The sequence below is a fragment of the Talpa occidentalis genome, unplaced genomic scaffold (assembly GCF_014898055.3).
Source record: "Talpa occidentalis isolate TD23 unplaced genomic scaffold, MPIMG_talOcc4v2.1 talOcc4.4, whole genome shotgun sequence".
Classification (NCBI taxonomy): Eukaryota; Metazoa; Chordata; class Mammalia; order Eulipotyphla; family Talpidae; genus Talpa; species Talpa occidentalis.
In genome coordinates this window covers 85,618,693-85,643,595 of record NW_023604295.1, presented here as the reverse complement: position 1 = coordinate 85,643,595, position 24,903 = coordinate 85,618,693, and the positions used below count along the sequence as shown (strand labels likewise).

The 24,903-nt window shown below is 35.2% G+C and overlaps 1 protein-coding gene across 1 annotated transcript in view; it reads left to right on the top strand.

Moving 5' to 3' along the window:
- MED12L (mediator complex subunit 12L) overlaps positions 1–24,903 on the top strand; it is a 374,036-nt gene that overhangs the window by 334,131 nt on the left and 15,002 nt on the right. The window contains 4 exon segments of the mRNA XM_037526655.2: positions 10,424–10,513; positions 12,025–12,254; positions 15,407–15,563; positions 18,307–18,423. Of these exon segments, the coding sequence (XP_037382552.2) occupies positions 10,424–10,513; positions 12,025–12,254; positions 15,407–15,563; positions 18,307–18,423 (594 nt within the window).

Genomic DNA, 24,903 nt, shown 5'->3' with positions numbered 1-24,903 from the left:
ATTTCCTTGTGATAATCTTCAAAAATCTGGATTAAGGCAGAATTATATGGAATACTAGTGATATTGGTAAATGATTTTCAATATATGACTCTGAATGCTGATTATTTCTTTTTCCAGTATAGATTAGCATATATCCATCACAGTAAAATGATAGAGAAGTAATTTTAATTTTGGCAGCAACATCATCTCAAGTTAAATACCTACACATGATGTGATTTTCTCTAGCTACATAAAAATTTACAATTTTTTCTCCCAGTTTTTGGCTTCTTACAGGAAATGAAGTAGATATTTTCTCCCTATCCCACCCATTTTCTATTTATAGAAACCATTTTCTTAAATGTGACAAATGTGTTGTAGAATTTCTTTCTCTGTTAACCTTCAAAACTGATTTTGTAACTTTAGCAGATGCATTTAAAGTCTGGCTGATTTCTCTAGGCCTTGTGTGATCAATTGTCCAGTATCCTTCATCAATTGTCCAGTGTCCCTTCTCCATTTCACCCCTCTTCTTATAAGGTCAAACCTTGGGTCTTATGGTATTTGTATCTTTTAGTCTACTGAGCACAGGATATAAATCTATTTATGAAATGAATGAATATTTGTTTTTTGAGCAGCTCTTTCCAGAGGGCTAAAGCTTCTAGTAGCCTTACTCTTTGGCAATCTGTTTATTTACAACTCACCTCATAGCTCTTCCCTCTGAGCATTTTCAGAAATTGCTTCATGCATTGATTCCTGCCATGTTTGTTTTGAAAACATAGACAAGGTAAGGGGGGACATCAATTCCTGAATTCTGGATATGTCTCAGAACTTAGGGGATCCCACTGGGCTCCTCCCATCTGATGGAAGAAAACTGACACATACGGAAATCATCTAACTTTAGGTAGTACACAACAAAAATGAGACTAGCATTATAAAATAACTAATTCTACCACAGAGACTTAATAGTGACTGTAGTTGCTCATGAGATGTTCTGTTATTGATCATCTTACATTTCTTCAGGAAGTTATCAAGATATTTGTTGTGTCTAGAAGATGAGTATTAAATAGCACTGATGTTGCTAAGTACTTTAAATCAGTTTATTTGATATAATGGTCATTAGCATAATGCAGCACATTTCCTTACAGCTTTATTAGTGCATTATCAACACACATAAGGATATTTTGGCAAGGACACTTTTTCGATGGAGTTTTCATGAAGGAAAGTAAAAGTAATTAATCTCCATTTCTTATTCAGTGTCTCTTGTTACCTTTCTGTGCCTCAGAGCCTCTTTATAAAGTGGAGTTAATGTGATATGGGCTTTTTAGGGTTCTTGTGAAATTAATGTTAACAGTAATACATGTAACAGTCCTTAGAATGACTGACTCATAGTAAGTGCTCAAAAAATGCTCCCCTTTTATTATTATTATCTTATGGTTGAATTATTTCAGAGGAAATCCCTTTCCCATGAAAATGGTTTTTATTTTCTTAGATATGTTAATGATTAAAAGAGGATATAAACACATCTAATGCTTTGTGCAATTGTCTTAATTGCTCCTAAAAGATTGATACTCAGTGGTCACCAGTCAAAAGACTAATGAAAAGGGATGCTCTTTAGTTTCTCCTGTAGCCATTTTGGTTCCTTAGAGAGGTATATTTTTACTGTCTGAAATCTTTAATTCAATCTTTACAGGAGCGGATTCCAATTTATTGTTAAAAATATTGCTTTTTATTTTCTTGATATTCCTTTTATTTTCTTTATAGCCTAAATGTAGAATATTGTTATAACACAAAATGCTACTTAAATTGTTCACCACTCACTGTTTTCATACATCCAGTATTTTTCTTCTGAGACAAGAACCTCTTTCCTACTCTCACCACATCAGTCATCTAGGGATGATTCTTTGGGAGAAGGACTCTTAAGATTTGACCCAGAAAAAGAAATTAATTTTATGCCTTGATTTATAGTATCATTTTATCTTAATTATTTCCTTTCATTACACTAAATCATTTTGTTGTTCTTTATAATAATGTAAGACATATTATATTTGAGACTCCAAAGAAAGCTAGCCAAAAGATATAGAGCTTAAATTAAGACAAACTTGGAAGAAATTGTTTATAGACTATAGAAAATGAATTAAAAGAATTTCATATCAGTAAAGAGGATTTCTGACAGAGGACAGATGTGTGTTTCCTTCCTTGGCTCCTTCCCTCTTGCTCATTCTTCAACATTCAAACATGCATATAAACGTGCAATAGAAAAATCAACAAGCAACTATAAACCAGAGACACAATACGGGTGGGGTAGGGAGGAGGGAGTAGGATGAAAACAAGGAGGGGGTGGGAATTGTATGGGGACTATAACCATGGTGAAAATGCATACATTGTGCAAAAATGAAAAGTGATGTAAAAAATATATAAAATAAAATAAAAATGACAATCTACTGGCAGAAATTTTAATCTAGAAGGAAAAAAGTACAATGGAAAATATAACAAACATTAATATAACAGGCAAAATACAGCAAACATTAAATCATGTTCTGTCTTAGATCATTTTTAAAAGGTAAAACATTATAGATATCAATGAGCTCCTTGCCCTTGCTCATTTTCCTTCTTTTCCATAAAGAGGTATTCACATTCTTAAATTTTAGTGTTTTTCTTTCTTGTGAACTTTTTTATACTTTTACAACATGTTTTTATATCCATTGACACAAACATATACTTTCAGATTTTAAACTTGTCTCATACGTGTATGTTATATTGTTTTGCAACTTTTTAATTGAATTTTATTTACTTTGTTTCATGTAGTTTTATTCATTTGTTCTGGTTGGATGCTGTTCCACTATGGATGTTAACATATTTATCCATTCCTTTGTTAATGGTCATTTAAATTAATTCCAATTCTTTTCATAATGTAAACAATGTTACCATAAACATTCTTATACATTTCTTCTGCATGTATGGAGAGTTTTATGGTATGTATTTGGAAGTGGAAATGCTTATTCGATTTCCAAAGTGATGGTGAACCCTATAAATGAGCTTTTTCCTTTCTTTACACCCTTACATTGTCAGGCCTTAACTTTCCCATTTTGAGCAGGTGAAATGGTATCATATTACGGCATTTTAATTTTAATTTTCTTATTCTCTATGAGGTTTGAAGTCTTTCATAACTTTACTAGCTTCTGTAATTTTCTGATCCTATAATTTGAGCTTATTTCAAAATGTTATTACTAACGGTAGGCAAAATTATACTGTTGAAGCAAATCTTAACTATCTTTAATGCATTTACTTATACAGTATAATTTAAATACATCTCAATAGCAAAAATGAACTTAGTTGGAAACCCCTAGACTAGTAAATATGTCCTAAAATTTATCATTTTGGTAGGTGGAAACCACATCAGGGCAGAAGGTGCTTTGCTTTATAATTTAATATCTGATATTTCTGCTAATTTGAATGATGAGAAGGTACTCATTTCATATGCTGAAGTTATGGTTTGGCAACTATATGAGCTGGAAGATAGTGTATGCCACTTGATTTTTGTGAGAGAGAGGAAACATTTGGGGTGGAAGGCAAGACAATTGACCACTAATACAAGGATGGTTGTATCTAAAAATAAACAGATTAAACAGATGCTATGAATTGTGTACTCACACCTAAGAAGTGAGAATAGATACTATGTGTTCGGGAAATTCCTCCTGTAATTTCTCGTTTAGGATAGTAGCATGTTTTTTCTATTAAAGTTGAGTATTTTTTGGTTCACTGTGTCTCTAAAACTCAGTGAACAGAAAAAATTTAACATCTCAGATAAGCTATCACTTTGAATACCTTTATAAAAATGATTTAGTAAGGGAATCATTTACCCAATAGACATTTTTCACAGGCATTTAGTTCCTTTTTCCTAAACCAGATTCCCTGTTAGTGTGTAAACACTGCTAGCACTATAAATATTTTTTTGGTCTGGTGAATAAATGTGTAGCTAACCAATGCTCTGCTTCTTGTGTATTTAGTGAGGGTGGTGCTATCTAATTATATCCTTCTACAACGTATGTCCTACCAACTTGCTCGCTTAATGTCTTGTGCGCTTAATGTGAATTGACTGTGTGAGTGCTTCCTCTGACTCTAGGACTGCTGCTGTGTTGCTCACACTGGGGCCCCAAAGTTCCTTAGTCATAGCAAATATGTGTCAACTGGTAGCTTCCCCCACTTCTCATATGTTACCATTTAACCTCCAGATTGTGCTGTTCCATTAGATTAGTGTTACCATATTACTTATCAGTGTCTCAGCTTATAATGATGTTGTTTGATGTATAAATTAATAAAACATCTACAGGGCCTGGGCTATTAAGTCTTCAATCCCTGAAACATTGTTTTAAAGTGAACTATTTCATATGTATTTTGGCAACCCACATCGTTAGGCTAAAAAATCTTATCTGTATTATCTGCCATTTTCTTGCTGTCCCCTTTCTGTAGGACTTCTGTAACTCTGCTGTCTCCCTTCTGGAAGACTTTGACAACATAATGGTAACACTCCTGCTGTCATTCCTTTTCTTTTTAAGTAGACTTTCATAGCATTACTATCTGAAAATCAAAATGAGAAGCGGGTGATTTCCTATAGCTGCAAATAATTACAGTCTTCATTTCACTGTTATTCTACTTGGTTTATGTTTGAAATTGTAACACAGACTCATGAATGCACTGACCATGTTCAATTTAATGCAATTTATTTCTGAAATTTTTCCCCTTTGACTCATGATTCCCCTTTGCCTCATCCTATATGCCTATGCTTAGAAACCAGGGGGCGTTCATGGCCTGGGTGTGGGAGCATACACCAATTTGTGCACCTTCATCTCAGACCCAGTTTTGAACCCATCTGTTCCTGAGTTATTGCTTTTCTTTGTGTTAGTTCACATCATTAGTAAAGGAATGCATGGCATGGTGACTCATAGACTAGTGCAAGATAATGAAACTTGTAGTTATGAAACATATCCTTCTCATCACATCCCACTCACTGGCTATCCATAAATTCTCAACAGAATGCATCATATCTGTTTTCTTTCCAGCATGGAGAAGACTTTTTTTCAGCACAGGGTCTTGTGCATGCATGCCATAAGTCTTTACCTCAACTGCTTTGCCTGGGCTAGCTAAGAATGCATGTTTTGCATTAAATTATTTATAGGTCTCTATATCAGGTAGCCAACCCACAGCATAAACCCAAGAAGCATTATAATAAAAAAGAGCACATATCTCAGATGTGAATGTAAGTCAACTTATTTAACTGACAATTTTGTGGGAAACATTTTCTGTACATTGGTGAAAATATCCTTAATTGCATATTCAAGCTTTGAAAGTAGTTAGGTTATTAAATACTTGCTATGAAGGCAATTTCTCCAATCATTATTTCAGCAAAGAAAAGTATAAAGACTTTTCTGGAAAAATTTGTTTTTCTCATGTTTTTAATGACACTGTGGTATAAAGAAGCAGTTGAGGTTTGTATTTATTAAAAACTGGAATTAAACTATCAAATTTAAAAATTATGTTTGCTGTAGGGCACTTAAGGTTCAGATGATAATGTAATTCAGATAGAAAGTAGTGTGCATCAATCATTGATTTTACTTTTTTAAAGTATAATTATAAGCAAAATACTTTGTCAAGTATTTGAACTCAAGAGGTTCTATGATTTCTATATTCATTCAAATTAATGGAAATATGAATCTATATCTTTGCAGTTCTTTTTTTCTTTAATGTTCTCTGATATTAGGAATTTAATGAATTTATATACTCAGCCTTTATACTCATCACTTATAAGCACATCAATGTGCTATATTATAAAGGCTCATTATTGTGTGAGGTGTGCTTATTTTAGACTGAATCACTTTGATCCAGCAGTTAATGTAACTCTTAATTGATTCCCACTGAAGTTCTATTTCAGCTTTATAAAACTGTCAGGTATAACTGGTCAACAGGACCTCATAATTAGAATTTTCATGGTGCCTTGTCTGCAATCAAAATCCACCGGTTTGATGGGATGACCATAACTTTTGGTTCATACCGTGTGCTGGGTTAGCCTTGGGTGCCATTATTCATTATGTTTTAAAGTAGAAGCCACAAAACCCTTTTTGCCTGGTGACTTACTTATTAAAAAATTACCCACTGGTTTTATTATTGTTATTATTATTTTATTATTAAATCATTTTCAGAAACAGTCACAAAATCTGGCTATAATTTCTCAGATGCAGCTGTCTTGTCTACTTGTCTTGTCTTATACACTAGTGAAAAGTTAATAAATAGGACTTTGAAAAATCGTTACTACATCTTAATTAGATGGAAAATTCTTATTCTGAAATGCTGCTGATTATAATGCTTAATATCTGTATAGTTGATGTTATAACCCATTCTCCATTAGAAAGAGATACATTTGCTCACTTGACTAAAGGGATGATTACTAATGAAGAGAACAGAAACCAGAAGAATGAAATTATGTTTGAGGATGATTTATTGAAAATTTTAAACTTAACAGATACATTGATTTGAAATTATGCAGAACACCTTTGTGTCAACATCTCTTTGACTTCATATACTTCTCTTGTCTAATTAAAAATAAAGCAGGACAAAAAAATAGGAAGGAATATTTGTTCTTATCACGACCAGGGAAATGACTCCATATTGAACTACTTCCTTAAGAATTTTTAGAATGTACAGGGGATTACATTTATTTTATACATGCAAGCACAAAACAAAGGCATAAAAATGAATTAGGGCCACCACACATAGAAATTAGGTCAGTGTTGAGACAAGCAGGGTCAAAATGAATTTCATGGAATTAGCGCAATTACCCAGGTTGCTGACTTACTCCTTTAGCACGTATCTGTTGGGTACCAGAGCTAAGGGAGTTGAGGCCAGGGCACAAACATACTTTACTTTCTTCCCCAGTGATGTACTCAAGGTCATACATGACCTGGTTAAGCACAAATACTCTGTCAAAGACCAATCTCCTTAACTGCTCTCTGCATACATGAAAATATGAAGCCTCTCATTGTTTCAGTTAAGTGGGATAAATCAAGAGGAAGATATTGAGCTTCTCTCTAGATGTTAATGCAGGCAGGAAAAAGAGATAGAATGGTAGATGCTAAAAATTAAGTTTAACCCTTTGCACTCCGCTGTCCCCTCTCAGGGGACATCGGAATTCTAGCATATCACTCGGATGTCCCCTCTCAGGGGACATTGCAATTTATTAGTGATTACAGGGAATTGAGGTTATTTCAATGCAACTTTTTGAGACATGCATGTTTCCCTGAAGTTTTATCTTGAAATTAAACAAGAAATTAAATCAAAATATCGTAAAATGGTTCGGAGTGCAAAGGGTTAAACTTGAGTTTTGAAACAAAAGATGGTGCTAAAAATATGGGGAATTAATTTGGCAAACTAATTAATATGTATTACTAAATAGAAATCCCAGTTTGCCACTGGAACTCTTGGTTAAGAGAAACTAAATTTGATCTTATATTTTTCTTGATCAGTAGATACTGAGCAATTACTCTGTGCCAGACATTGTGCTAGGATCTGATAAAGTGAAATAAAATAAAGCTGAGAAAGTTTTCAGATAAATGGATCTGGGAAAAACTGGTGTTGAGAAGGAACATAATAAATTCACATATAAATATATGTGTATATAACTTAAGTGACCCTATGTCTTAATTTGCCAGTCATGGTTCCTTTTAGCACTGTTGTCCTGGCCTGGCCCAGTTTGCATGGCATATAGTATCCCTTCTTGATTTAATATATCAAGCCCATCTCTCCCAATATTGATTTAAAATTATGCAAAACACCTTTGTGTCAACATCTCTTTGACTTCATAATACTTTTCTTGTATATGAAGTTAATATTCAGAACTTTTACTGAATCTCTTATTTTTTTTTTCATTGTGTGTAGACCATATTGTGGTCTTGGTTTAACATTTGAAAAATCTTATTTTAGCATGTCTTTCCTTGGAATGAATTGGACTATTTCTACAAACTGTAATAATGTGTTCCTCGCATTATTCTGGGAAAAACAAAGAAAATTAAGAGGTCATTTCAGTTTGGCAGGAGAGGTGATAAACTGTACACAACACTTGGGGAGTTCTAGCCAGCTTGCTGTGTTTGTGATTTACTTAGAGAGGATATTGCACCTACTGTACTTATATAGTACACTGGGAAAAACTGATGTTGAGAAGGAACATAATAAATTCACGCATAAATAGTTTACCTTTAGACTAACATGATTGACTGAGAATCCATGCAGTTTAGAGTGTAAAAATGCTTCAAATTTGTTATCCCTTCTTCCATGCCTCTTTAAAAGTTATGGTGTTTGTCCTCATGTTATTTTTTTTAATTTTTTTTAAATGTAGTATAATTCAAAATTTGTAGTATAATTTTAAACATAATTTTAAATGTGTTTCTTAAATCTCCACACTCTCAAATTACTTGTTAATAAAAAAGTTGCCTTGTAACTCAGATATATGCCTTACTAGTATTCTAGCTTTTCCCCATATGTACTTCATGGTTTGTTTCATAAGCCATAAGCAGAGGAAGAGGACAGTTCTGCTTAATGCACCCGCATGCAGCTGTCACATACAGAGCCAAACCTAAACAGGGCCTTGTTGTAGACCACTTATGACTCTCAAGATTCTCATTCACACATACATGATTTGTTTTATTTTCCCTTTCTATAAAAAATGATAATTGTTCCTGCAAAGTACAGCAATATGTTTCAGGAATCTCATAGTACTTTGTCAAGGAGTGATACTTAAAAATTTGGTTAAGTCAGAGACTCCCCAGCATAGTGTTTGGAGGATTAAGAGCCATGTGAATACTTAGGGGGAATAGTTTTAAGTGTCCAGATGGTCACATTTCCTGGGCATGAATTGCCATAAAGTTTGGGCTATTTTTCTTAGACCCAAGCAGATAGTGATATAATTGCACTTAGGTTAATCAGACTGAGGATATCTTCATAGTACACTATTCTGGAAAGTTAGATACTTGTTAAAGTTGTTATGTACATACACCATAGTGAACACTCTCAGAAATATGTGTTTAGTACACCTTACGAGTGCTTGAACTCACTAAAATGTCCTCAAACGGTCTTATGAGGGGATTAGAAAAAGGACATTGCCCTCTGTTATGCCCATTTGGTTTCAATGTCTAACTAACAAGTCTTAAGAGACTCTTCTTCTGCTTTCTTACTGGGGTGAATTTAAGAGGCTGTCTGTCCCTAAAGAAAACACAGGTGAGGATTTAAATAACTCCATACTAAACACCACATAGAAACATCTCATCATAATGGAAAGAGCCCTGGCTCTTGAAGTCACACTTGCCTTCATTCATGTAACTGCTTGGCCATGTGTAGCTGGATGAGCTCACTAGCTGCTAGAGCTCTTTGAACCTGAATTTTCCTATCTGAAGAAATGGGGATGATGCGCCCTCCCTCCAGAGTTCCTGTGAGAAAATGGAAAGCAAAATAAGAAGCCCAGTGCCCGAGTTATAATGGATGCTTAATAATTGTTGGTTTTCTCCCTCTTAAGCTAAATCTTTCTCTCTACTAGCAGTAGCTATACTACATTACAAGCACAGTAAAATAATTTTATAGAGTATAATTTAGCACTTATTAAAAATGAGGACATTTAATATAAAACAGTAGTAAAATAACTGAGAATAAACCCCCATTCTTTGTAATTACTAAGTCTTGAAATAAACTGGGAATGGTCACAAGCTAGGCTTCTTTCTGTGTGTATCACTGCAAGCTTCCGTGAAATAACTTCTACTGGCAAAACATAAAATGGAGACAGCTACTCTTACAAATACATGTTTTCATAAGGCCTAAACATATATTAAATTAAGATTAGTAAACAGATGTTAATTGATTTTACTTTCTATTATAGCTGACAAGAATTGTATTTGCTGTTAACTTATTATAAACTGTTACTGTCTATTGACTATAGGAGAACCAAATCCATCCCTTGAACAATTTTTAGGTCACTGAAGAAATGTCACTCAGCATTCATGAAATTTGTGTATGCCATTTGCATGTACAGATGTTCTCTTCCCTTTGTGGGGCCAGGATTGTGCCACTGTGGTTTCACTTATCATACTCATGCCTTCCACTTTAGTCAGGTACCTGCACCCTGGAGTGTACTGGAAAGCAGTCTCAGTCTCTATGATGAACAGACCATTGGTTCTTTTGGCTTGTGTTTATATCTGTCTTATTCTTGGGGACATCCGTTGTCTTCTTTAAAGAAATAACAAGTTTAGCAGTCTTTACACACATAGAAAATTGATGAGACATAGTATTTAATGCAAATTGGAAAGCTATAAATTGTGTATTCTCAAAATGAGGTTTGGGGTTATTAGCAAGGACCTCTAATCAAACTTTTGTTCTTACGACCAACAGTCACCTCAGTTTTGTTTTCCAGGGCCAGCCGGGGGACCAGGCTGCTCTCTTTGCTGCACAAGCCCGGCCTGCCCCTCAGCTCCCTCAGTACCCTGGGCTCCCACAAGCACAGGTACTTACATCTCTTTCCTAGATGCTGCTGGGATTTTTATTGCTCTTCATTTTAAATGGAAACCAATAAATAGGATGGCAACTCTTATAGGATCTAGAACTTAGTTGCTTCTGCTTATAGATTATAACTGACATTTCAAACAAACATTACCAGTGAACAAGTAGCAGGTTTGCTTCATTTAAAAAGCGTAAAACATTTTAGGAAATTCTCAAATTAAAAACATAAATTCAAACCTGTCTATTTGTAATGGTGATTATTGAAATGCTTAATAGTCCCAGAGTACTTATTTTATGTTATAATAGATCATGATGTAATTCATGACTGAAGTTATCATATTCAAAGGTAGCTTTAAGGAGGAATCATGGTAGAATAAGGAAGTGAGCCTTGGAATCAGAGCCTGTGGCAATTCCTGGCCCCTTATTAGCTGTGTGACATTGTGCTGGCTATTCTGTCTTCTAAAATAAAAATGAAAATTGTGATCATTTCCAACAACCTGTGGAGCATAGCACCAGATCCACAGTAGCCACTTTAGCAAACAGTAGAGTTGCCTCAATATAGTGAGAATCTTGAGCTGTTTCTTTTCCTAAAAGTTTTGTTTATTCTAATACTTTCACCCTTACCCCTTTTAGAAGGAATCTGGGGATATTGACAGTACCGCAAGTTGGGGTTAGCAGTGTACACTGCCTACAGCTGGAAGGAAAGCCAAGATTGGCCTTCACAGGCACCAAGCCCTACAACCTCCATTTATGCTTCTTGTTGAAAGTTCATATTTGCTACTCTGTCTTCCAAGTCAAAGTCATAAACTGCCTTAAAGCATGCTGCTTTGAGGATTTGCTGAACAGGCCCTTTTTCTATAAAAAGCATTTTGTTCTTTAAGTTGTAGATAGTGATCTAATAGTATCTCAGGATTTCATTAGGCATCAAGATTTAAATTAAAATACTCATATTAATATTGAGTACAAAAAATAAATATCAGATTATTGGTAGAGTAAGCAACATTCTTACTCTCTGGCTAAAATAATAGTAAATAATAGTTGGACTTGTTGGACAAGAGGTCATTTATTGCAGAAATGTTCATCAGATCTCAAGACAGTCACATATCAGGAAAGTGCACTCCAATATAAATTTTAATTGACATTGAGAAATTACATTGGATAGCTTTTCTGATCCATTTTGGAAATTTTGTAATAGAATTTGGGATCTGTTGAGCATTGATGTCCCCTGTGCACTAATGATGTGGATGCAACTGATTTAAAACTAATTTCTTAACCAAATGAGGATTCTTTTATTTTTTCATTGATATTTTCTAGTGAATTATTACCAGTTCATTTTATATTTTTTTCTAGCCTCCCTACCTCCAGAATAGGCTTTCTCATATTTTAAGTCATAAGAGCCTTTGAGAACAGTGCATTTCAGGAGGGTTCTCCTAGGTTTATTTTGCTCCATACATCCTAGTGATAGGAAAACGTGGTAAATGGAGATAATGACTTCATCCTTGTACTTGCCTGCAGACCATGTCACAGGGCTACACGATGTATGGAACACAGATGCCTTTGCAGCCAAACCCACAGCAGCAGACTGGAAGCTTGGTCCTGTCTCCCAGCTATAATTCCAGAACCTATCCAGCCACGCATTCCAACCCGGCTCTAATGGAAAGACTAAGACAGATGCAGCAGCAGCCAAGTGGCTATGTTCAGCAGCAGGCATCGCCCTACTTGCAGCCCTTGTCCAACTCTCAGAGGTGTGATATATGTAGTAATAATGATTGCGAGATACCTACTATTGTAAAATAGTATTGAAATTCTTATCCTTGTTAAGCTATAACTATTTTTATGAACTTGCATATCTGCGTTATAATACACATACTGTCATCTCATCTTTAGTAGCATCGAGGTAGAGGTTCAAAATAAACAATATCCAATCTTTTTTTTTTAAAGATTTATTTATTCATGCATACAAGAACTGGTGTATAGGCCAGATGTGCAGGAGGGTGAGAGGATTCACCAGAGACAGAGCGGGGAACAGAACAGGAAGACTGACTGAAATACACTGCTAAGTGGAGCAGCGGACAAGGCAGGAGAGGTCTGCCATGCCATGTGGGTATCTCCCAGGCCAGCTGGGATTGAACCCTCATTGCAAAGGCTGCGGACAGCTTCACAGTGCTGGGCTCAACTGCCTGCGCCACCAGGGAGGCCCAAAATATTCCATCTTGTTTTATTTCATCCAATACCCTTATAATTTGACTACAATCTTTTGTAAGATGTGTATGATATTTTTAGATGTCAGACCATCTTGGTTCAAGTGTTCTTCCTTTTCTCTTCTTTTGAAAATCTTTCTTGGCTAAAATTACCTAAGATAACTAATTATTGATTGTGGGCGTTTCTCAGTAGAATATGTTGATTAGCACCATCAAGTCTATGGTTGCAATATTCACTGTGCCTGGTGCCTATACAGTTTTGTTACAACTTTGTTCATACCTTCTTCACTTTGGGAATGTTTGGTAAAACCTGCGTCACACTGTGCTGTATTTAGAATATTCTAAGCTTTGTTTAATGATCTACTGTCATCTTCTTGAATTCTTACTAATTTTTTTTTTTTTTAAAGTTTTTTTTTTTTAATTTTATAGAGGCATGTTTATTTATTTATGTATTTATTTATTTGCTTGTTTTGTTTATACATGCACTGGGTACAGTCAGAAGCGCAGGAGGGTGAGAGAATTCACCAGAGCCAGAGCAGGGAGCAGAGCAGGCAGAAGGACCGAAGTACACTGCTGAGGGGAGCAGCGGGCGGCAGGAGAGGTCTGCGCACCATGTGGGACCCTCCTCCGGTGGCTGGGGAGCAGCCGGGGATCGAACCGGTGCCGCAGAGGCTGCGGGCAGGTTCGCAACCCAGCGCTCAACCGCTGCGCCACCGGGGAGGCCCGAATTCTTACTAATTTTTGATGGAGTCCCCATTTTTGTTTTACACCAAAACACAAAATTATGTAGCTAATCCAGGTGGCAAGTGGCTATCCTATTGGCTAGCACAAAGATAGAACATTTTAATAACCATAGAAAGTTCTCTTGGATCTCATTGCTCCAAGAGAATTACATTTCATGCAGAATTTTGCGGTGTAATGTACAGCAGCTTTGGACTTGTGTTTTACCATCAATGGCAGCATGTCAACTCTAAGTAATCACTGTATGGAAAGTTGGCAAGGTTGATATTAGCACATTTGGGAAAAATAACTAAATTTGGAAAGCATGTATTATATTATTTTTGAATAAGTGACAGTATATCTTATTGCCTAAGAACTTGAACCTTTACTGTCCAAAAATTCTGAGTTTATGTACCATCTGTGTCATTTGCTATATAAATGACTTTGGTAAGTTATTTCTTGAATTCTCTTTTTTCCCATTTTTTAAAGTAGAATTTAAAAAGCTCCTAACTTCAAAGAGCTTTTGTGGGAGTGAATGAAATAACACTATTCTGACTTTTACCACAGTGGCTACACCAGAATAAATCTTATTTGATGTCACTTATTGAAAACTATTTAAAAACTTTAATATTTACATAGTTGCAACTTTACCTGGAGTAGTCAGCATGCTTACTGTACTTTTTCAAGTGATCCTATTTATGCCTAGAAATTGTAGTTGAATTATACTAATTATTATTGACTATAGTAATTTCTGTGTGTGTGTGCGCATGTGTTTACTTTTTTTTTTTGCTCTTTTAGAGAGTTTATTACTCCAAAAGTACAAAGTACATTTTTGGAGCATTATAATAATCTCCACAGCATATTCTGCCCAGTAGTTATAGTAGCATCTAACCTAAGATGTACATAATGATCCCAAATTCTTTTTTTCCCCAGTTTAACTGAGAAATAATTGACCTATAACATTTTATAAGTTTAAGATATACATTATAATGATTGCATATATATATATATATATTGCAAAACAATCGGTAAAGTGAGTCTAGTCAATGTTCATCACCACACAGTTACCTTTTTTTTGCTCTTCTGATGATAACTTTTAAGATCTACTCTCTTAGTAACTTTTAAATATACAAAACAGTGTTGTCAACTGTAGTCACTATACTATGCATTATAGCCCCAGGATTTTTATTTTTAATTGAAATAATATTGGATAGTCCATCAAGTATTACCACCACAGTGCACCCACCACCCACTCCTCCATTTTCCACCACCACGGCCCACTGCACTTCTTTTCCTCTTTGTTCTCACCCCTCCCCCACCACCTCCAACTCTTGGTGCTTCAGTTCTGTAGTCAGCTATCAAGGGTTTGTTTTTCAGCTTGTCTTTATCTGACTACTAACTTAGTTACTTTCTATTGTACATACACCATCTGGTATTTATCTTTCTCCTTCCGACTTATTCCACTTAGTATTATACCTTCCACCTCCATCCATGTTGCCGCAAATGGCATGAGTATCTTTTTTTGATTCATTCTATTGCGTATATATAAATATCACATCTTCTTGATCCACTCATCTGTTCTGGGGCATTTAGGTTATTTCCATAATTTAGCTGTAGTGCTAAATAGTGTTGCAATAAACATGGGAGTATATGAGTATATGTTTTCTTTTAAATGAGTGTTTTTGAATATTTTAGGGAGACACTTAGGAGTGGAATTATTGGGTCAAATGGCGGATCCATGTCTAATGTTTTAAGACCCCTTCAGTTTTCATCCCCACCAGCAGTGTAGGAGGGTCCCTTTTCTCTACATCCTCACCAGCACTTATTCTTGGTCTTTTTGATATGGACCATTCTCACAGGTGTGAGATGGTATCTCATGACCACAATAATTTCTTTGTGAAAGTGTGTAATATATGAGTGATTAAAAATTGACAGTACACTTGGACCTCAAAACGAACTATGTTACTCTTCACCAGACTGAACCATCAGTCCCTTCAGCAGAACCCTCTGGTGGGTGGAGGAATTGAGGCAGTGTTGACTTCCGCGCATCCCAGCCTTCCCTCGGTGCCTCTATCTCAGGAACCTATGAGGCCCAGGCAGCCACAGGTTCGACAGCAGCAGAGGCTCCTCCAGGTATGTGACAGGGGAAGTGAGGGCAAGGCATGATATGTCCTCAGGAGTCATAAAAAATAACAGACTTTTCCAAATTTAATTGCCCACTTCCAAGAAACCCTAAGTGCTAAATTGGTGCAATTTATTTCCAACTTAGCTAGTATCTTCCTTTGTCTCTGCATCTACCAGGTCACAGGCAGAAAGTACATTTTGCAAAGCATCCTTTTTCCATTTCACAGAGGATCAGAAGGTAGCTGGAGAGTTAATTTAATAATGTAAGCTTCAGCTTACTGAGTCATTAATTAACTAGAGGTCATGCAATTTGAATGCAAAAATTTCTCATATAGATTTAAAAAATCACACCCAAAATTGAGCTGTCCAGAGCTTTTACCACATTCCTATAAGGTTCTGTAATCCAAAAAGTTTCTACACCTCTGGTCTGTTTAGGCTGTAAAGTTAGAATTACATAGGTAGGGTATTTCAATAGGATATTTCATTTCATCTGTTAGAATCCAGAGAGGTATCTTTCACTTATTTGGCATAAATACTTGAGTTTCTTGGATCAAAGTTTCCACCTCTTGACACATTGTTGTTCCTAACTTCCCTGTGTGGGAAATACAGGCTATCACATTTACCTGTTCTACTTGTCTTCATTATTAACAACTTGTCCTATATTTTTGCATAGGATATTGCCTGATAAATATGTACAGTGGACTATAATTTTATTTGCAGTCCAACTTGAGATGAACTGTCATTATATTATTATGAAGAAAGAAGAAATAAAACTACCACAAATGGGAGTCTAATATTGCTGAGGTACCCAAGGGCTATGCTCGTAGTGTGAAGTCAGTGAGAAATAAACCAGTCATGCAGGAGTGGGCAGTAAAGGAACTTGCATGTCTCAACATGGACACTTAACTGGAGGGAAGAAAAATACATCTGCCCTGAAAATTTAAATCACGAGCTTCCGTGGGTTTGAGGTCTGAGTCAGTATGATAAAACAAATTCTGGCCTGGCAGTGCCCTAGGGGATAGGCAAAAACCAACACAAATCCTGGTAGAACTAGTCTTTACAATTAGAAGATTGTTGTAGGATGCCATTAGTTGTAGGACCCTTTAGTTGTAGGATGTCATTGTAGGATCCCAATTTTTAACTTAAAATGAAAAAAAGTCATATCACAAAATCAAATAAAATACAATAGTTGGTTTGGGTTGAATATGGTCCCATTTACTATCTCCAATGTGTAAAAACCCCTCCAGTCCTCAGTTTTGTCATAAGTAAAATGGAAATAATTATAGTAACTACTTCTTGAATGTGTAGTGAGAATTAAATAAGAAAATGTGAGTGAAATACTTACTTGATAATACTACTTATTAAGATGATCATTAATATGGCTGTTAATACTAATATTTTCTTAAATCAAAACAGTTTTTCCTGAATTCTAAGGATATGTTTTCAAAAGGTTTTAAGACTTTGTATTTCTCTCTATTTTAAAATTTCTCAATTCCAAAACACTAAAGAAAGTCATTACATTATTTGTTAATTTACTACTTCCTGTATTTGTTTTTTAAAGCTATAAAGTTTAAAAACCTTCCTTATTTGTTAATATGTCCTATTTATATCAAGTAGCATAATATTGTCTTTCTGGTAATTTTTTCTTTACCAACACAATCCCCTGGAGATTAAAAAATAAAAACAAAGCAATTGTCTCCTGCATCAGGATTGTGCCTACTCCTTTTTTGGTGATTAATTGCCTCCATAACAACACAAATTCATAACTTTGAAGTTGAGTTGATTTTTTTTTTTTTGGTAGAGACCCAAATGGAGAATTGGTTTCATATCTCAACCACTGTGTTTCTGGTTCAACTTATATTGCTTATTTTGGGATTGATTACACCTTCCCAATACTTCTGCTAGTATTCCACATTCATGAATATTGTGATAAATGCCACCTAGGAATAGCTCTTCTATTACTTGACCTTAAAGAAGACAAATAGATTGGTGAATGGTAGGCAAATCAAATTAGAAAATGCCATTTGGATAGAAGTCTGTCATTGTTAGGAAGTTGAAGTGTTTGGGTGGAGGAAATTGTACAGGTCATTGAGAAAACTACCTGATGGTTTCCCTTCTGTGTCACACCTAGTTTGTGTTTCTTCAGTGATGTAGAAGTATTTTCCGAGGGCCATGTGTTTTGACTGATAATTCATACCAGAACTTCTCACATCTACATCTTCCTTTAAAAAAAAATCTAATCTTCAGGAGTTCTTCAAGAATAGCTACTCCACCTCCACCTGTTCTTCCTCCTTCATCTCCTCTTCCTGTTGTTCTTCCTTTTCCTCATCAACATCTTCCTTTAAGAAAAATAAAGATTTTCTCCATATGTCCTAAGGAATTAAAAGATAGCTACAGAGCAGTCCAAGTCTAATCTGGCAGTGTAAGATCAAAGATAAAGAATAGAGCATGATTTGAAATGAATTAAAACAGTAATTACAAAAGATGTCCATGGATATTGAAGGTGGTATAGACAATGAACACTGATTACTGAAGGAAGAGTGTCCTGGGGTCCAAGAAGTCCTCATAGACAAGCAGATTCCTTCCTTTCCCTCAAAAGAAAAACAATGTTTGATAAGGCAAAGGTGGAGAAGGCAAGAGTATATTATTTTTATTTCAAAAGATTGTTAGATAAAAGGCATATTGGGATATTGGAATGTATTCAGCCCCTACTTATAAGTGTATATTCCTTTTTCTCTCTTTATCGATGCAGCAAGCCCAGCAGCCCCCACAGCCCCCACAACCCCAGCAGCCCCAGCAGCCCCAGCAGTCCTCACAGCCCCAGAGTCAAAGCCTTGGTCTTCAAGCAATGCAGCCCCAGCAGCCTTTGGTAAGACTTGGAATTTTGGAGCCAGACGTGTGGGTTTCTTCTTCAAAGTGGTTGCATTTTTCTTATCCCATAAGATTGTTAAGAGTCCAAATAGTCTAGATATACCCTAGCAGTTTTTCCCTAGAATTATATCAGGGTAGGATTGTGTTACTGTATAATGACTATATTTTTTTTTCATAGAAAGGTATAAATACTTGGGGTGCAGTAGCTTTCACCATTTTTCCTCTTCAATTTTTAGACATTTCCATGGACTAAAATATTTATATTCAAGACACTAAATTTTTTTGGAAACAATATTAAATGATCATAATATATAAGGAGGTTTTATTACATATAGATTATCTTACATTGAATTTTTTACAATAAGATAAAAACATGAATGCTTTCTAAAATAATCTTTTCTGATGTAAAAGAAACTTTGATTTCAACCATTTAGCCTTTGCTGCAAGAATTTTCATGTAATTTATAATTGTATAGTTCATTTCTCTAGCTTTTTAAATCAAAATTTGAAAGGTTATGTGCATACCATAAATCAACATTTTCTATACCTCAGTAACTTATAGTAGCCTTTGGCAATACCGTATCTCCATTTTATTATGTGCTTACTTGTTTTTCTTTAAATTGACTTTTTTTCCTATTTATTTGAATGTATTTTTTAAAGAAATATTTTATCATTACCATCGGTGGTCACATACTTACCACCCAGATATACACTTGTCATTATCAGAAATAGTGTAAAAATAAAGTAGGTAGCTCAGTAATATGAGTTGTATGAGTGTTCCGTACAACAAGCTGGCTTACACATATAAACCATACATTAGAAAATCCTGGTTATCAGGACATGTTTTGAAAGATGAATGGTTTCATAGCTTGTGCTAGAGAAGGAACAACATAGCTGTGGTAGTTGCACATGAGGAAGATCAAGGTAGAGGTAGGTGGTAAAGGAATGATCATGCCCAAATAGTACTGTTTCTGAAACATGGTCATTTGGGGTAGGGCAGCTCTAGCGGGTTGTACAAGCATCTGCCTTGACCAGTTTGATCTCTGTTTTTAGTGAAATTCTTTATCATGATGTAACTTGGATTCCTTTTTTTCCTCATGGGTCTTAAAATTTATTATGATGCATTTCAAAAAAATCTTTTTTAAAGTACAGGAACAATATAAATACTCACTTCCTTTAACATCAGCAGTGTATTAGTAGAGACTGGGCATTACCTAAAAATGTTGTGGAAGACTCCTTCAGATGGGATACTGCTAGCTGATTCTAAATGTCCCACCCAAGAAAAAATACGTAATTCTTTATTGTCAAATTATTTCAAACACACTGAAGACTTGTAAGAATAATACAAATTGCTATAAGCCCTTCATCCAACTTAATTTTTCAACATTTGCGTTATTCTCTTTACACACACATTTCACCTATTATCTGTACAAGTAAATTACATACTTATGCCATTTTACTTGTTATTTTTTCAAGAACAAGAGTATTTTCTTACTAAAGCTTGGCATAATATAATAATATCAAAATTTAACATTAATACAATTCTGCAACCTTTTTTGCGAACTATGCCAATTGCACCAACACTGTGCTTCTGCAGTTTTTTTCCTGGTCTACAATCACACTTTGTATGTCTTTATCTTTTATGTCTTTTTATCCATCTTTAATTTGGAACAATTTGCAGCCTATTTATTATGTCTATATGGCATTGACTCTTTTGGAAATTTATAGGATATTTATTTTGTAGAGTGTTACTCAGTTTGATTTATTTGAGGCTTCCTCATGATTAGATTCTTAAGCATTTTTGGTAGGAATATACAGAAGTGATGTGTTTATCTCCATGTATCACATTAAGCAATGCATTATTGGTGATTTTACTTTACTGTCTCTGTTTAAGTGATACCTGCTAGATCTCTGTGATATAAAGTTACTGATTATCCTTTGTAATTAGTGAGTAATTTGGGCACTTTTTTCAGACAATAATTATTCTTTGACTCATAAGACCTTTACCAATCATTGTTAGTATTTATTAAATTGTTTTTGCTTAAGTCCATTTTTATGATTGTAGTGGGAAAATGATAATTTGCTAAATAACTGCCATTTTTTTCTACATTTAACAGCACTCTAAGAAATAACTCTTCCTTCTTCATTTGTCTATCTGACTCTACCTAAGTTATGTTTAAATGTGAAGCCTAACATTTGACTGTTTGACTGAGAAGAATTTAAATTCTTCCTCCAAACATTATGCAATATTTTATAGTTGGATATGGCATCGATTAGATTAAATTTGACAACTTCAAAATTCACTTTCCATGAAGTGTATTATGATGTCAAGGCAGTAAAAAAAAAGCTTAGGGTGACCCTAATCATCTGTTTCCATATACAACAAAACATTATGGTGGTATTTTGACAGAAAGCCAGGATATAAATCAGAAGTGCAAATTATTTAGTTTGTATTATTAAATGTCGACCTGGCAAAACCTCAACCTTTTCCTTCTAATTTATAAGATACTTGTTAATCTGTAATATTCATGTTAGCAACAGAGGACTATGTAAAGAAGAGTAGTATAAAACTATTTCAGAGATTTAATACACATTTATAAATGAGTACTTGACTAATAATTATAAAGAGCCCATTAGAGAATTATAACTTCTTTGACTAACTATGACTAATAAGGAAATGGGTATATAATACATGTCTACTTTGACTAACTATGACTAATAAGGAAATGGGTATATAATACATGTCTACTTTAACAAAAAAGAAAGCATTTAATAGAACTGCTTCAGTTATTTTGAATATATAAGTGTATGATCACATTTTCAGCAGTTTTTTAATGTCATATAAAAATATATATTGAAATGCACACACGAGGATCACAAATAAGAATATATTCGTGCATTCAACACATTTAAATTTGTATTTTCTTCTATTTGTTTTATATATTTAAAATTATATATTTAATCATACAGATATGTAACTGCCATCCTAAAACTATGTAAATTTCTTTTTTTCCAAATGTTGACTTTGATTTGTGGTTACACACCCTTGTAAAATAGTAAATAATTTCAACAAAAACATAATATTAATTGACATCTGCAATTAAGCAAACATTAACAGTATCTTCATTAACATTTTCTTTGGGGGGAAGCCTTTCACCCATCTGTTATTAACCATCATTTTTGTTGGTTTATGATATAATATGTTGGAAATACATAAAATATTAAGGTATAAAATCAGTTCTATTTTTAAAGAATCATACTACATGAACACAGATGGATATCAATAACAAATATGTATAGCTGGATGTGGCATCAATTAGATTAAATTTGGCAATGAATTGTATAGGATAACAAAAATAAACATTCGATTCTATCAAATGGTTAAATTTATCAACTTAGGCAGAATTGAGATACTCCATCCCCCTGTTCCATTAGAATTAAAAAGTATCTAACATAGGAGAATTTAATCTCTACTCATCTAACAGCTTGATTTAATGAATTTATTATATGTAAATAATATCTATCATTTAGATTTCTAAGACATAAAAGATTGTATTTTATTCACTCGTTAAAACTGGTTTAAAACTGCCATCTCGGGCCTCCCCAGGTGGTGCAGCGGTTGAGCGCTGGGCTGCGAAGCTGCCTGCAGCCTCTGCAGTGCCGGTTCAATCCCTGGCCACCGGCGAGGGTCCCACATGGCGCACAGACCTCTCCTGCTGCGCCCTCTGCTCCCCTCAGCAATGTGTTTCCTCAGTCTGCCTGCTCTGTTCCCCACTCTGGCTCTGGTGAATTCTCTCACCCTCCAGCACTTCTGACTGTACCCAGTGCTTGTATAAATAAATAAATATTAAAAAAAAAAATTGCCCTCTCAGGAGCCACCCCGGTGGCGCAGCAGGTTGAGCAACGCGCTGGGAAGCTGTCCTCAGCCTCAGTGATGTGGGTTCGATTCCCGACTGGCCAGGGAGAGACCCACATGGCGGGGCAGACCTCTCCTGTATCACCCACTGCTCCCCTCAGCAGTGTCTTTGGTCCATCTGCCTGTTCTGCTTCCCACTCTTATCTCTGGTGAATTCTCTCACCCTCCCATGCCTCTGACCTATACCCCGGTTCTTGTATAAATAAATAAAAAATCTTTAAAAAACAAAAAAAACCCTGCCTTTCTCAGGGGTTTGGTAGGTTAATCGGAACATGACACATAATTTTCCTCATTTTGTTCATTAGAAAAGTTCCAGAGAAACAGAACTTTTACTCACAGCAACCCTAATGATTATAAAATCCACAGTAGACTTTTTACCTTTTTCGTTTTAAGGCGAAGCTTTTTAAAAGCCCTTTTGTGAAGCACAGTCTTTGATGTTTTTAGCACAATAATGTAATCACAAAGTAATCATTTTTACAAAGGCAGAAATTGCACACACTCATGTATGTGTGTGTGTGTGCACACGTGCGTGCAGTGTGTCTGTGTCTGTCTGTCTTTTAAGTCCTAGAAAGGGTTAGGAAATTTAAAATTTCACTTAGAGTGACAGATTTCAGATAATTTCAGAATTAGAAACTATAGGGATGGTCAGTGATCATAGATTTCTTTTTGTAACACACTTTTATTTTGCATTCTTGTTTATATATACCCTTAATTTTATCAGTATATACTACAGATTTGTCATTTTAAATAGCTGTGAAGTCAGTCTGTTGTGTTGCTTTGCTATTATTTGCTTAACCACCCCACCAACTGTTAAACATTTAGATCATTTCCAATTTCAAAAATGTTTGTTGCTAGGGGTATTTTGATATATAGTCTATTCCTCTTTTTGGTCTTGTCACAATAAGAGAAAGTAGAAGTGTAAGAAAAAAGTTACCTCTAATTCTATTTTCAGAAGAGTGATAATATAACGTCTCAACAATATTAAGAAAAGATTTGCACTTTCAATTTTTGGCATTGTTTCTTATTCCACTAAGATGTATTACATGTACTTTAAATATATTTATTTAAATTTATTTAAACATCTCCAGCAGACCTTAATCTTGTTACTGGCCAACGTTCTTTATACTTTCTTTCTTCGCTGAAGACAGACCTGGCTGTTGCAGAGAAGCTAGTTCTGACTCACTGAGGGTTCTGGTTTGTGCAATCATAGGGAAGCAGTGGTGGTGCTAACACAGCCACCTCACCTTGATGAGGACTGCTCTCTGGTGGCATGCACAATTCAGTGCAGTGGGTGCTAAATCAGCACTCAGATATTATAGAGCAACCAGTGAAGTACCAAGCAAGCCACCGACGACTTAGACTCCTATGAAATGACTGAACAGAGGGACTGTTCCTGGAAGTAGTAGCAGAACTAGAGGGGTTGTGTTGGTTTGCTAGAGAATCTAATAAAGTACCACAAACCAGGTGATTTAAACAACAGAAATTTTTTCGTCTCATAGTTCTGGAGGCTAGAAGTCCACCAAGATCATAGTGTCAGTAGAATTAGTTTCTCTCCTCAGTTTCTGGTGGATTACTGGCAATACTTGGTATTCCTGGACTCAGAGAAGCATACCCACCTCGCTGCCTCCATCTTCTCATAGTGTTGTCTTTGTGTGTGTTCATGTTCAAATCTCCCATTTTCATAAGGACACCAGTCATCATTGGATCAGGTTCTACCCTAATGATCCTTATTTTAACTTTTTACTTCCTCTGTAAGGACCCTGTTGCCAAAATACATTCTCAGGTACTGGGGGTTAGGAAACCAACATATTTTCTTTGGGGAATAACCTAACCTATAGCAAAGATGACAGAAAGTATGAGGAGATTGGAAAGTTAATGGGGGAGGTGAATCTGGTGGCCCTTGGGAGGCATTAGAATTTGATTCACTGCTTTTTGACTCTTCTCCTGGATGATACTCCCTTGTCAACAACATCAGATGGGAACTTCTATGACAATAATAGGCAATATCTACCGAGAGAGGTCAGACACTACTCTACACCTAAGTGTCAAAACAAACTATTTTGAAACATCATGAGAAAACAGGGAAAGCTCTTCTGTGAAAAGAGCTAGAATATGTAAGGAAATCCCATGTTTACAACTTAAAGCTGGTGTTGGCTTAATATCAGTGTCTGTGTTGTCATTGCCTATTTAAGTCACTTCTGTGAAGGAAGAGCATCTGGAAAGTTATATTTGCCATCCCTAGTTTTGGCCTGAATTATAGTTCTGGGCTTTAAAAAAAGTTTCAGTTTTTAGTGCTTTGACTTAACTCTTACCTAAATACGTTAATAGGCGCTGATCTTCTCTTAAAATCTGCTTCCAGCTTTTAAGAAAATATGTTTATACCATCTTATTGTATCATTTCCTTTTATCTTAAATTCAGGCTTTCCTGGTGGAGTGATCTGGAGAACATGCTCAAAAAGCTTTAAAAAGTTGACTTTTAAAGTTGATTGGACTTGTGTCAGAGTCATATAATATTGACTGTGTCTTATAAAATATGCTTAATAGCAGCCAAGAGTTACTTAGC